This window comes from Carassius auratus, chromosome 35 (assembly GCF_003368295.1).
Source record: "Carassius auratus strain Wakin chromosome 35, ASM336829v1, whole genome shotgun sequence".
Classification (NCBI taxonomy): domain Eukaryota; kingdom Metazoa; phylum Chordata; class Actinopteri; order Cypriniformes; family Cyprinidae; genus Carassius; species Carassius auratus.
The window spans coordinates 8973370-8987560 of NC_039277.1; the positions used below are offsets into that span (position 1 = coordinate 8973370).

General features: G+C 36.3%; 1 protein-coding gene across 8 annotated transcripts; it reads left to right on the forward strand.

Annotated features, from left to right (window-relative positions):
- Positions 1-1752: 1752 nt before the first annotated feature.
- Positions 1753-13590, forward strand: LOC113054291 (arfaptin-2-like). 8 transcript variants are annotated; one of them, XM_026219729.1, is made up of 10 exons: positions 1753-2005; positions 4314-4424; positions 6014-6070; positions 7124-7232; positions 7855-7917; positions 8854-8969; positions 9068-9289; positions 9775-9932; positions 10442-10616; positions 10726-13590. In XM_026219729.1, the coding sequence occupies exons 2-10, from the start codon at positions 4326-4328 to the stop codon at positions 10879-10881; spliced, it is 1155 nt and encodes a 384-aa protein (XP_026075514.1). In that variant the 5' UTR covers positions 1753-2005; positions 4314-4325; the 3' UTR covers positions 10882-13590. The 8 variants fall into 8 exon arrangements, with proteins under 8 accessions (XP_026075514.1, XP_026075516.1, XP_026075520.1 ...); XM_026219730.1 differs by having other exon boundaries at positions 1755-2005; positions 6014-6046; XM_026219731.1 differs by lacking the exon at positions 6014-6070 and having other exon boundaries at positions 1754-2005.
- Positions 13591-14191: the final 601 nt, after the last annotated feature.

Sequence of the window (14191 nt, forward strand, 5' to 3'; positions counted from 1 at the left end):
TGTTTAAGTCTATGTATATATGAATTGCATTTTTATAATTTTATTGATATAATTATGAATTTATTTTTTGCCAAAGTGTGGTTTGAAATACTTTCCTTGCGTAGCTTGTGTTATGTGGGTAATGACTGGGGAATATTTGCAACATCACTGTATGTGTGAATCGGTTGCTAAACAAAAAGTGATACTGTACATGCAAGCTCCACATTACAAATTATATATAAACCAACAAAAAAAAAAACAGTAAAAACTTTGGCAGCTGAGGGAAGTTCTAGAAAACCTCTAAAGAATGGCAGGTCATCTCAATTATATGTAAATGTAATATATTTTGTAAAACAGCTACCTTATTTTTGCAGGTGAAGACTGTTATAGGACAGACAGCTTTCACCTGCAAAAATAAGGTAGCTGTTTTACAAAAATATATTACATTTACATATGATTTAGATGGCCATCAATCGCATAGTGCATTAATAACCATAAAAAAATCCCTTTATGTTTTGGATGGTTGTTTGCTTGATTAAATCACCTCACCCTGCTGAGATACTGAACACCAGGACCCACCACAATGCTGTTAACCTGAGGTTTGGACACAAACTCTGACCTCTGGCCTTTTTTACAGACATTCTCAGAGCATTCTGAGTGGGAAGCTGTGAGAAAGAGTTTGAGAGTGAGTGTGTATAGCTGCTGAGTGAAATGAAAGAAATAATAGAAGGACTGGGACAGAGTTTATTTTATTTATTTAAATGAAAAGGTCTAAGTGTGTGGAATATTTTTGCATAAATGTTCAAATAATATCATGAACCACCCTGTTTAAATGCATTTAAATTCTTATAGATTTTTTGAGAGCCACAAAAACTAAATAATAGACTTTTAATATTTCACTAGTAAAAATATTTTGTGAATGTGTATTTTCTATGTACAAAAAAGAAATCTAAACATCTTTGATATTCAATTCACATTTATATAGCATTTTTTTTTATCAATAACACATCGTTTCACTGCAGAAAATGTATATTGAAATGGATAATGAAATTTTGGCAAGATAGCAAAAACATAATTAATACTGATTCAGCAAATCTTAAAATCTCGACTTCATTACCATTACACTGATTCAGACATCTGCATTTTTTTTCAGTATCCATTATGTTCATGATATGAGCTTCTGATATTTAATGCCTGCAAATCATATACATACCAAACAGATTCTCATTTGATAGAACACATTTAGCAATTTGTATAAACTGAGACGATGACTGTACTTGTGTACGATGACTGTGTCTGAGTCAGTAGGCCTAAGTGAAAGTCTGAACAACAGTGCTTTAGGACAAAACACTTTCTTGTGGTCTGTTAGTGATATAAAGATGAAATGTGTCATGTTGTTTTTGTCTGCTACTGCAAAAAGATTAGGTTTATTTCACTGACTTCTCCATTCCTTGTGCTACAGGTCATCAGAAGAAATGAGTCAATAGTCATTGAAACCTTTTTTTCTTGCGCTTTTCCTCTTACTGCCCTGCCTTGTACTGCCACCCTCCGATCAACGTTGCTGGATCTAGTGGTTTCTTGTGTTATTTCTGCGGTCTTACTGTTGCGGTTTAAAAAATAAAATCTTAAATCATTAATTTTTAAGTAAATATTTTAATTAACTGTACTACAGTAGCCTTCTGCTGGGACAGGTGCATCGTCTCCTCTCTTCCCTTCTCATCATGGCTTCTTCCTCGCGCTAGCAGCGTGTTTCAGTTACACGTCGACTAAAGGAAGGTCGTCGTCTGTCGTCAGATCCGCAAAGCATTTCGGGCTACTGGAGGCTGATTCGCCCAACAATACAAACAACAAGCCGCTGGACATATAGTGGAATCCGCTGCACATGCATTGACATAAATTCACCCCCCATGAATGCATGCTTATTTCCTCACTCTTTGGGAAGTGGCAGTATATAATCGCGAATGAACTGGGATAAAATATCCATCGCGCGCGACAAATAGCTAATCCTAAAATAGGAAATACACAGGTAAGATAAACATTTATGTCTTGAATTATGTTTATGTAGTCCTTATTACTAAACATATGTTGAATTAGCGTTCATGTAGTGTATACGACGACAAAAATGTATTTGTGGCTTTAGCTTGGGATTGCTACTCAAGTGTGTGATATTTGTCTTGCATGAAAACGTGTTCGTTTTTTTTTTTTTTTTTTTTTTTTTATTGAAGGCCCACTTGGACGGATGCTGTCAGCCTGACATATTATAACAAATTTTGCGTTATGGGAAATTAAATGCGTAACTGTTTCACGGCTGAACGTGCCATAATGTGGTTGATGTAGTTAATAAACGTTTATATTTAAACGGAGTAGAAATCTCGTGCTTAAAATGAATTTGTTAGTAAAATGGAATGAAAATAGTCTCCGTTCACCTGTCCCACCTGTTCGCCCAGCAGGTAGTTAACGCCACGCATATCAACGACAGGTTCACCACTAGTTTAGACTTCTTAAGTGCGCGTTTTACTTCACCTCCATGTACTAAAACGTTTTTCTTTGAGCTCATGGCTGCATTTATATTTTCAAAACGACACGAGCCAATAAAAGAAGGCGGCACTTGTCTTCCCTAATGCTGAAATATCATCCAAATTGATCCCAGATGTCCTTCTGAATAACAGCATTTCTACATTGGATGTTGGGTGTCATCCTCACTGCATCTTTCTGTAGGTGTTGATACTGACCACCATGCAATGTATTCACCAGTAAGAGGGAATGTCATTCACATCAAAAGGTAGCTGGTAAATCAAAGGTGATACTGCAAGCCACAAATTGAAACGCTGCTTTCTGACATAAGGACTTTGCCATAGTTTGGTTCTGCTAAGTAAATGGTGCTTAAATTTATGCCTTCAATGAGGTCACATCATCCCACATCCTGTGACCATCTATCCCCTCCATTCCATTATTATAATAAAGAAGCCCTTGCACTTGCTCACCGCCATAACCACGGCTCTCTGAGTGCAAATTATTAATACCAGTTTTCCATTCCTGTGGTTTAGATTTAAGACCTGTACCATTAGCTTTTATCCTGCCCAAATTTCATGCTCTAGCACTCAGAAGAATTAAATGGCTCTTCTGTGAAGGCAGACTATGATTCCTCCGCTCAGATCAGCCCTCTGAGCACCGAGCCTCCCTCCCTGAGCTCTGTCTAAGGCTTGAGATTAGACCAACTTGCATGAGTCACATGACTCTAACATAGCTCCCAGCATTCCTATATTTTCCTCTGCCCATTGAGGAGGCTGAGCTTTATGATAAATAATAATGAAAGCCTGCTTGAGAAGTTGCACACTCAGTGTGGTGAAGTTCTGCAGGTGTGGCATTGGGCTCTGAAGGAGTAACCAAAGTAAGTATCGATGAAAACCACTGCAAGTTTCTAGATATTTTTAAGTAGTTTGAAGTGAAAGATCTACTCCTTGAACTCCATGGCAGTTCCTTTTATGGTGACGACTGGTTTGGGCACTGTCAGATGATCTGATAAGTGCGTTTGAAAAGAACATTCCTGAGTAAACGCTTTTCAATCTACAGCTTCCGGCATGTGTATGTGGAGTATAGAAGGTCTTGTAGATTTTACAATTAAAGGGATATTTATCCTAAAAATACACTGTCATCATTTATTCACCATCCCGTTTAATGCAAACGAATGTGTTGGGTAGAATGACAGCAGACCTTGGTTACCATACCAGTGACTACGTTTACAAGCTGTTAAAATTCGGGTTATGGTCGGGTTAAGGTCACTATTCGGGTTTCTGAAACATTCGGGATAACACGTTTACATGCGTGAGCAGAGAGAGTTACTCCTGTTTACATGGAATATGTAATCAGTCGCCAATATCCCGATGTAAACGGCGACGCACGGTTAGCGTCTGGACGTAAGACGCAATATGTGTCATTTCCGATTCTTCTTCCTGTATCCAAAGACTCAAAAGACCAAGATTCCTTTCGAATAGAACATGCGCAGAACACACATTTTGATGGGGATATGCCGAAACGCATTAACAAGACCAAATATTCGGGTTAGAAAAGGGTATATCCGGGTTTTTGCCGGTGTTTACATGGCTGTTATTATTGTTACACGGTGTTATTATTGCTAATATGAACGGGTTATTGGCTGCATGTAAACGTAGTCAATGTTTGTTGTCTGAATAGAGGTCTGGTCTATATTGTTAACTATCAGCAGTGCTTTTATGAATATATTATTCTGAAATGTCACAAACAACCTTTTGTAACGTATTGAAGAGCTCTATTTTATTATCTTATCTTTTTTCTTATCACACTCGCTCTTTCAGTAACACTCCAGTATGGCGGACAGTATGATGAGTAAAGCAGCCACTATGGAGATTCCTTTTAACAGTAATGGGGACTCTAGGAATCTAGCAGAAGATGACAGCCTGGAGCAGGTGAGCGATATATGGTGATTCAGGTAAATTCAGGTGCAGTTTACCTGAACTCCCCCTATTAAGTTTGTTTGCAAAACTGAAGCCATATCAAATCAATGACGTTTCAAAGCATCAAAATGTGGATGGCTGTTGTCTGGTTTTCATAGCTAGAGTAAGGTTTTAACAGAGTCTAAAATATAGCTGTCTGCCCAGTTGGTTTAGTTTTTTTTGCAGGTTTCACAATATCAGTCATGAGAAAAGATCTTAAGGTTGCACCAGGTGATGCAAACATTGCAGTTTATAATTGTTCAGCTTTTTCTTGAGGACTTGAAATCATTACAAATAAGGTTGTCAGGCATGTTAATAAGTAACAGTAATATGCATTCATTTCGTAAAAATGGCTTGTGGTGAAACTTAAGTGTAAGTCTAGTTTGTATCTTGCTTGTCTTTGCCTTTTAAGGAGTAGAAGGCTAATTCAGCCAAGCACAAAGTGTTCAAATCTCCCTATTGTTGAAACCATTGTAAAGAAAATATAATGTTGTCTCAAGACACACCTCTGTTAGACAACTAATCCGTGGCACTGGATCCGGGAGAAGAAGTGTTAGGCAAACAGACAAGCAGTGAGCTATTTGCTAGGATGTTGAATCATTCCTGTAAGGAGGTAAAGGCTCTTTGTTTTAATTTGTTTAAAATTTTCCCCCACTAATATTCTCATGTTATGTCCTATTTAAAAAGCCCATCCTAAAATAACAGTAGCTGATCTAGGGATGAAGAGTTTACTGATTTGACGATAAATCATGATAAAATTCCCCACGGTTAGTATTTCATATTTTAATTATCATTAAAACAGTTTTCGATAACTGCAATTTGAACCAATCAGGATTTAATAAATACTGTCTAGCATAAAGCAAAGTGTTTATGAATGGTCTCATGTGCGCACAGCATGCAGAGTAGTTTTGTTTTGTGTGAAAACATGGCAGGAAGCTGGGATGTTTTAAATGAGTGCTAAGGGAATTATATGAATGAATGAGTTGTATAATTGAACCTCTGAAGGTTAAAACTGTTTTCAGAAAAGATTTGATGGCATTTGGTTTTCATCTACACTCCATGTAATACCTAATAAAGAAGGGTTCTTATCGCAATGCTTTGTCCACGGAGTTCTAATTCTGCTGTTCCATCAGCGCCACCTACTGTCAGAGTGTGAATTTACATTTAGATTCAACCTGTGCAAATTTGCATGGCCTGCTGTAAATTGACCAGTTGATGGAAAAACAAGCTTGCGACCTTCAATGCATAAATAATACTTTAAATAATTTATTAATTGAATGTCATTTGGATCTAAACGTACTTGTCTTCCTTTACCAAGACAGAGAAAGAGTGGGATCACTTTTTGTAACTTTATATTTCTTTTATTGTCAAGCCTGGAAGCCTGCCTTTATTGTATTAATAGGTGCTTATCGGCCCTAAAATATGGATTCCATTGTGTTTGATAGTTTTCTTCATCATCACTGTTTTCAAGTCTGATTTTGTTTTACATTGTGCTTCATTTTCGTTCGTTTATCTTTGTTTTTGTCTTTTTGTTGTCATGTTCTTCCCTGATGTCTGTGCAGGCTGCAAAGAGTCAGTGGCGCTTAAGAGAGAAGGTAGGGAGTCCCGCAGGCCTCAGGGTGAGGAGGAACACTGGGAAGGGTGGCAGAGTGTGTGTGTACTGTATGCCTGCACGTCTATGTCTTACCATAGATAATGATTTTAGTTCTCCCCATAACCGGGTCACAATGGACAGGATGTTTTTCAAATCACATGCATTATTTTTAGGCTTTTTTAACTCAGTTAAATCAGTTTTTGAGGTAAGATACAAATCCTAATACAGATAGTGTTTGTTTATTTTGAAAAACATCCTGTTTTGTCCCTCTGTAGTATTAACCATTGGCTAGCGACCTTGTATTATCTATTAACTCTATATCGCATACAGTACAGAACTTACTGTACATCAGTATCCTATGAGCCTAAAATAGTATTCACTATCACTGATTTTTTTTTTTTTACATCAAAAGTCAGGGTTTACGATGATTGCTTTGGAAAGCGATTTAAATAATCATTAGTGATAGATCTAGTCATATACTTGAACATTACTTTCTAATTTGACTTTGTTACTGCCACATTTTAATGTACAATGATGCATTTAACTAATCTTTCTTAATTATCTTTAGTCAAAGCTGACTTAATATTTTATTTAACAAATAAATATTTTTTTTTTTTAAGAAAGTTGATCACACCATTGCAAATTTGCAGATGTGTGAAGACCCCTGTTTTATTAGCAGTTTTGTTTATTTGTGAGAAAGCTCTTTTTCTTTGTCTCAGATGACACTGGTGTTGGTTGTTGAGAGTTTTTAAAGTCACTAATGTGACTTGTTTCAGATAACATACTTTTTTTTTTTTTTTACTACATCAAGGAAACTTGGATCTTTTTCAGAGTGTTTGTTTTCACAGGAAATTAAATATGAATGTTTGTACGTTATTCATAGACACGTGATTCATAATAATTCTGGGTCTAGTGTGATTCTAACTCTTAAATGTTCTTTCTAACATTTTATGACACTTGCCATTGTATGTAGAACTTAAAGAATTGGCTCATTTTATTAAAAAGAATGCCTAGGTTATAATATTAAATTCTTAAGATCTCCTCATCACTTGTTTTTTATTTTTTTGCATTTCTGTAGGACTTACAGCAGGTCATGGTGTCCGGACCCAATCTTAATGAGACCAGCATCGTATCAGGTGGTTATGGAGGTACAACAGAAGGCATCATTCCGACAAGCTCCATCAAAGGTATTACTCGCACAGAATAACATTTCATAATTTTTCACGTTCATCTAAAACCCAAGTGCTACTGCAATGTGCAAAACTACATCATTTTTTTAATTATTAAATCAACTGGGCAAAGAAGTCTGTGTATAATTATTCTAGTTTTAGATTCACTTGAACCCAGTCCCAAGTTGTTTAGTTGTTAGTGATATATACCATGTTTGGAATGACTTTGAGGACCTCTTGTCTTTCTAAAGTAAATGCATACTAAAATTGTACAGTATGTTTTGCATAATTTCCACTATGGGTTTTCCCACTTCTTTCCTATGGTGCAATCCAAATGAGATCTAGGGCCTCCGGCGGCATTGGTCATTATCTGTATAGGTATTCTGTGAGTCATGCTAAATGGCTTTAAAGTTTGATATTAACCAGAGTGAAAAGGCCACAGATCTGAAAATGCAAATGAGCTTCAGCTTTGTTTTTTGGTTTTAATAAATCTCCTCTACAATGAAAAAGTATGCAAAGTTATCCAGCCAAAATGAACTGCTTTTGATTTGGATATGTGATTGTAAGGTGACCATCCTGGCCCCTTAAATCTATTCACTTGTGATTCAGTGAGGACTTTCTCTCTCTTACCCTTTCTCAGGCCCTGCAGTCCGTCTTAACATTGACTTTTTGGGCAACAGACGCATTCCAAATGAAGGGCAAGGTCATTCATGCCTCAGTCGTAACCCATCTCCCTTCTTTCTAGTTTTCCACCTTCACATTGGTGCCTTGAATTATAATCTTGAATTATATCCTTTTCAAAACTGTTGTTGTCTTTTCCAAGGGTATGGGATGCTGTACTACAGGAACAAATTTAATTCCCTGGCTTTTGTTTTCTCTCTTAGCAGACTGGACTTTCTCTTCTTTCTTGCAGGGTTACGGTTGCTTTTTTTCCACTAGCAGGAATTTTTTAATGGGAAACCTTTTGTCGTTTTGCTTCAGAAATCAGTTTTGAAATTGTAATCTGGCTTTAATCCTGCTGACTTTGCAGAGGAAATATTTAGAAAAATCTGCTGCAGAATGGATGGGTGTGTAATATGTTTGTTAAATCCTTTTATTATTTTTAACTTCTAGTCAGTCTTTTTCTGTGTAAATGAATATTTTACAAAAATAAATTAGCAGACATATTGGGGTTTATAATAACAGTTGTGTGATGTTAAGTGAACTGTAAAATGTCTCCATCTGTTTGTCATGAGGCAGCAGATTTAGCAAAATATCAGTTGTGGGCTTTCCTGTTTTCATTTCATCTCATTACATTATCACCTTCTCTCTCTCACCTTCCCTTTTTCCCCTTTCCCCTCCCTCTCTCCTCTTGCTCTTCCTTCACATTCACACACATATGCACTGGCATTACACACTTACATACACTTTACTTATTTGGTACAACCCATTCCATTGTTAAAAAAAATTCCACAATTGCGTAAATAATTTTAAAACTTCACACTTTCATTTATTCACTCTCATCTCATCTGCTTTACATATAGCTGATACACCTTCAGAGCTATGATGCAATTATACGAACAATATCAAAAAATGGTGAGGAAATAATGTGGAAGTACAGACAGTTGTAGACTTACTTCAAGCATTTTGCGTGTATCAGGGTCCAACATGCATCACTCCAGTAGCAATTCCTCCACGACAGCAGAAGAGGCCACAAGAGGCATTGCTGTGGAGAAGTTTGACATCATGAAGAAATGGGGTCTGAGCACGTACAAGGTTTGTCAATTAACGGTTTGTCTTTTCTAAATAGATGTCAGGTTGTCAACCACTTCTATTTTGAAGCCATTTGTGTATGTTATCTGTGTCTCCCTTAGTGCACCAAACAGATGATCTCTGAGAGGTTTGGCCGTGGCTCACGTACTGTGGATTTGGAGCTGGAGGCTCAGATTGAGGTTCTGCGGGAAACCAAACGGAAGTACGAGAATGTGCTGCGTTTAGCGCGAGCGCTAACCAACCACTTTTACAGCATGGTGCAGACCCAGCACGCCCTTGGAGACACTTTTGCCGACCTCAGTCAGAAGTCTCCAGAACTTCGGGTGAGGCAGCATGGCCGACATTTGTTGTGACTACCATGCATAATTAATTACTTGTTGAACTGCTGTAAACATACACATATATTTCATTTCATAGTTCAAACTGTCAGGGTTTACAGTGAACACTGATAGGCCATAATTGTTTTAGGGTTGTTATTGTTCAAGAATGTCTAACATTGCTGGATGGGTCTAAAACTACTTAAACATGAAGGCTGATTGTTATGATGTAGCGCTGTCACTATCACTAGAGTGTTATCTATTATAGTATTTAGTAATATTTTGAATTGGCTTTTATTTTACCTTTTTTCAGTTTTCATATTAATGTTATATTTTTATCTGTTTAAATTTATTTTAGTTTTAATCATTTCAGTACTTCAACTTATTTTATTTCAGTTAGCTGCTAAGACGAAAGTTTTTTTTTTTTCATCTAATATTTATATTTTAATTGATTTCCACTTTATTTGGTTTGTGGTATTGTTTATGCGCAGGATGAGTTCGGATACAATGCTGAAACACAGAAGTTGCTGTGCAAGAATGGAGAGACTCTGCTCGGTGCCATCAACTACTTTGTGTCCAGCATCAACACGCTGGTGAACAAAACAATGGAAGACACATTGATGACTATCAAGATGTACGAGAATGCCAGGTAAAGGCTACTCCAGCTCTGTAGTCTTTAGTATAATAGCCTTCATTTGTTTTTTGGTGCTTGAGGTGTTCCACTCCTGACTGCAGATATGCAAAATTCAAGCACTTTAATTGTGTTCTAGGTTAATTGGCCTGTGGTGCTACTGTATGTTTGAGAGTTTTCATTATACGTTACAGTTGTCTGAGTTGAATATTCCTTTATGTGCAGACGAGATGGTATTGATCGAATGAACCCCGAGCGTAGCACCAACAGGCTTTGACACTGGCTGGTCTTCTTACTCAGTCTTTTGATTGAAAAGAGAAAAAGGAGTAGCATATCCTCTATCACAGTTATTTATTTTGTGTGGTACATACTGAGATCTCTGAGAAACCTTTGATGCTTTATGCTTTTATCTGATGCAATACAAGCTTCCATTAATGTCAGATTTCATCATAAATAACTTTCAACATCACATTGTATAAAATTACGCTTATGTGCCATATTTATGGTGTTTCTCTGATCTCCTATAGGCTAGAGTTCGATGCACACAGGGCAGATCTGGAAGAGTTGAACATGGGCCCACGGGATGCTGTTACTATGGCTCGTATCGAGGCTGCTCAGCAGCAGTACCAGATCCACAAGGAAAAATATGAACGTCTCCGCAGTGATGTCAGCATCAAGCTCAAGTTCCTGGAAGAAAACAGGGTGCCCGACAACCCGCATAACTTCATCTTTAAGTCACTCAAATAGCCCTTAATCAATTTATTGTCTATATCTTGTCATCTGACACGACTTGTGTGTCTCCCCCTCACAGGTCAAAGTGATGCACAAGCAACTTCTCCTGTTCCATAATGCTATCTCTGCCTACTTTGCTGGAAACCAGCAACAGCTGGAACAGACCCTCAAGGAGTTCAACATTAAACTCAAACCACCAGGGGCCGACAAACCCTCTTGGCTGGAGGAACAGTGAAAGTGCCCGTTTACCCCTGGTTTCCTGTTATGTCTTTATCCACACAGAACAACACAGTTAGGACCACAAGAGACCAGCGTTCTGAGATGCTAGCAGAGACAGGGGCTTCAACAGGGCCTCCTTCACACTAACTCGCTCTATACTTCTCTTCCTTGATTCTTCTTTTCCTCCTCCTCATCCTGTTCTTGCTCTGAGACTGTTTTCAAGTGTCTGAATAGTCACATGTAGTATGTAACTGGTCCCAAAGGTTCCAATCAAATGTCAGTTTAAGCTTCATCCCTATAAAATCCTTCTGATGTGTCATGCAAAACAGCTGTTCTTTCCAGATTATTCTCAGTCTTACTCGCACGTTCTCTCTCTCTCTCTCACTCTCTGTGAGTGACCACATCTTGAGGAAATGTTCCTTTTGTTTTTCTGTGAAAAGCTTTTTATTTTGCTACTACTATCTTTTTTCTGTATTGTAGATTTGGTCTTGTAGCTAATGGGGGGGTCCAGATTATTCCTGTCACAGAGTGTTGGTGGTTCTAACAAAAAGTCATTTTATTTTGAAAAAAAAAAAAAAACAGATATAGTTTTATCTGATATTGGTATTGAATAAGGATGTAAATTTGTGTTTACTATTCCATGAAAGTATGGTTTAGTCAATCCTTCCAGGTGTCTTTCTTTGAAATATTTTGAATTAATGAAATATTGCATTTAATGTCTTAAAATGAGGTACTCATTTTAAGTTATTTAATCTCAAATTAATAATACTGAAACGTGATATGGACTGAATTTCATCTGATGTGGGTGTATAGTTTCCTGCCCGTTTAACAAAGCCCAGCAAGATAAATCTAAAAATCAGTTTCTTTACCGTTTTGAATTTCTGAAGCATGATTTTTTTTATTGTTTATTTTGACAATTATAGTTTGTAGTATTATGTACCAGTGCATAATGCTCCAGAAAGTTAATAGGTTTATTTTTAAGTTAAAAATAAGTTAATCAAGGAAGTGTATGTATGAGTTGTTTTTGATTGTTTTAAAACAGGCCAGTTACTAAGTCCCACCTTTATCTGCCTCTTTATCTACCAAAATTTGCACTAATATTTATGTTCTGACTTGTGTTCTGTTAACGTATATATTCTTTCATTGTTCATTCAAATTGCAATTGGTTCTGATGCACCCTGTGCTTAATTACTTTATCTGCCTCGGCAAAAAAAAAAAAAAAAAAAAAATTCCCCCAATGAAAGATTTATATTAATATCACAGTAATTGTTTTTTCTTTCTGTGCCTTTATTTGTGATAAGATGGTATCATCAGATGAGTTTTATTTCTTTTTCACTACATAATTTTTCACAGAAAATATCTACATAATGCTCACTGATAACCTTTATTTTTATTTTTATAAATTACTTTTTTTTTTTATTTCTTCAGTGAGTTCAAAACACACTTTGAAATATGCTTTTGCTGTCTTAACACATTTGATGCAGTGATAATGGGGTTAAAGCGCAGACTGTCAGATTATGGTTTATGTCAGTCTGGTTTATTTTGGTAACACTTTACAATGAGGTTCATTAGGTAACATTAACAAATTACATTACAATAAAATTACATTAACAAGAATTAATAAATTGTGTAGTAAGTGTATTGTTTATTGTTTGTTCAAGTACGTTTATACATTAACTACATGTTAACAAATGCACCTTATTGTAAAGTGTTATCTTAATTTTTTGATTTCATTATGTAAGCCTGAAATAACAACTATGATCTAATGTTCAGTACTTTTGAACATTGCACTAACTCTTTCTAAGCTTGAGACAAAGCAATACTCCAGAAGATGTTTCTAGAAAGTATATTTCATGCCTGTATTGTCTGTCCCTTGTGTGTTTCTGCATGGCAGGTCTGATAACATTAGTTGTACATTTCCATGCATTGTGATTCAATCCTTTTCAGTGTATCAGTAAAACACTACCGGGGTACTACTGCAGGAAAATGTTTCTAGAAAAAACAAAAGAGAAAGGGTTCTTCTGAATGTTAAAGGATGCTTGAAATTTAGATTGAATGTCAACTAAAGAAGACTGTACAATGTCTATTTTCTTTACTTTTTTTTAATACAAAGTATTGTGTTTTATGTCCTGGCACATTTGTCAACATGTTGAGATGGTAGGGTGTGTGTTCTTTCATCTTGAGAGATGGAGAAAGGGTTACATCTTGAGCCCCAGAGACTGAACTGATTCATGAAGTGATTGACATTTGTACCTGACCAATGGGATTTTAACTTTAGACCCTTCTGAACACACACAAATACATATATGTGTGTGTGTGTGTGTGTGTTTATTTATCCCCCCAGTAGATTTTTTTTATTTTTTTATATCAAATGCATCTATTAAGTTTTTTTTGTCGTTTTTTTCTCTGATTTTTTTTCTTGCTATTATTATTTTGATTGCTGTCAACAGAAATGTTTGGCGTTTAAATGCTTACTCCATTAATAGGCCTAGTTTTAGAGCATAGCAGAATGAAAGGGTTATAATAATGAACTTATTTATGTACAATCAATATTTAAGGCTGCTTTGTGGTATTGTAGTGTATAAATGATTGTATATATGTAAAGATAAGACAGATTTTGAAACTGGAAACCCATGATGTTAGACTTTGCTCCTGGCTTTGACCAAATGTTTGACCAACAAACGTACAAGAACCCACCAGATAAAATTTGAAAGGTTTGCAAAAATGGTCTTTGTGTCATTTGTACTTATGTTGTTTTGCTTGACTCTGCTTGTCTTTTAAATCGAACAAATACTTCCAGCAGATGAAGTCAGGCCATGCAGAATGAATGATGACCACTAGAGGGAAATGTTGAATATTGTACTACAGATGTCTCTAAAATTTGAGGGCCAGTGCTGCAGTGGTCTAATTAAATCTAATGATGATTAATAAAACTATTAATACACACCTGTTAACCTTCACACGATTTCTGTTGAATATAATTGTAACGGAAAAGATAACCAACCTTGTCCCTCAAGTCAAATGCAAAACTATTTCTACCCAAAACATTTAAATCTGTTTCTGAGCAGGAAGAACTTTCTCTCAGACTATATTCCAGTTAGATACGCTGATTATACAGACAACCAGAGAATTTGACTGGATTTAAATAACAAATTCGGACTTTGTATGTTAACTGTTTGTATCTCTTACAAGCCGATAGAGGGTAATATAACTACATTTTTAAAGATAGCTACATACTGTTTTATACATTTGCAAAAAAGATATGACTTACCTTCGACTGACAGTATGAAGCCTCGGCTTCTGTCAGTTCCCAGACAGTGTCTATC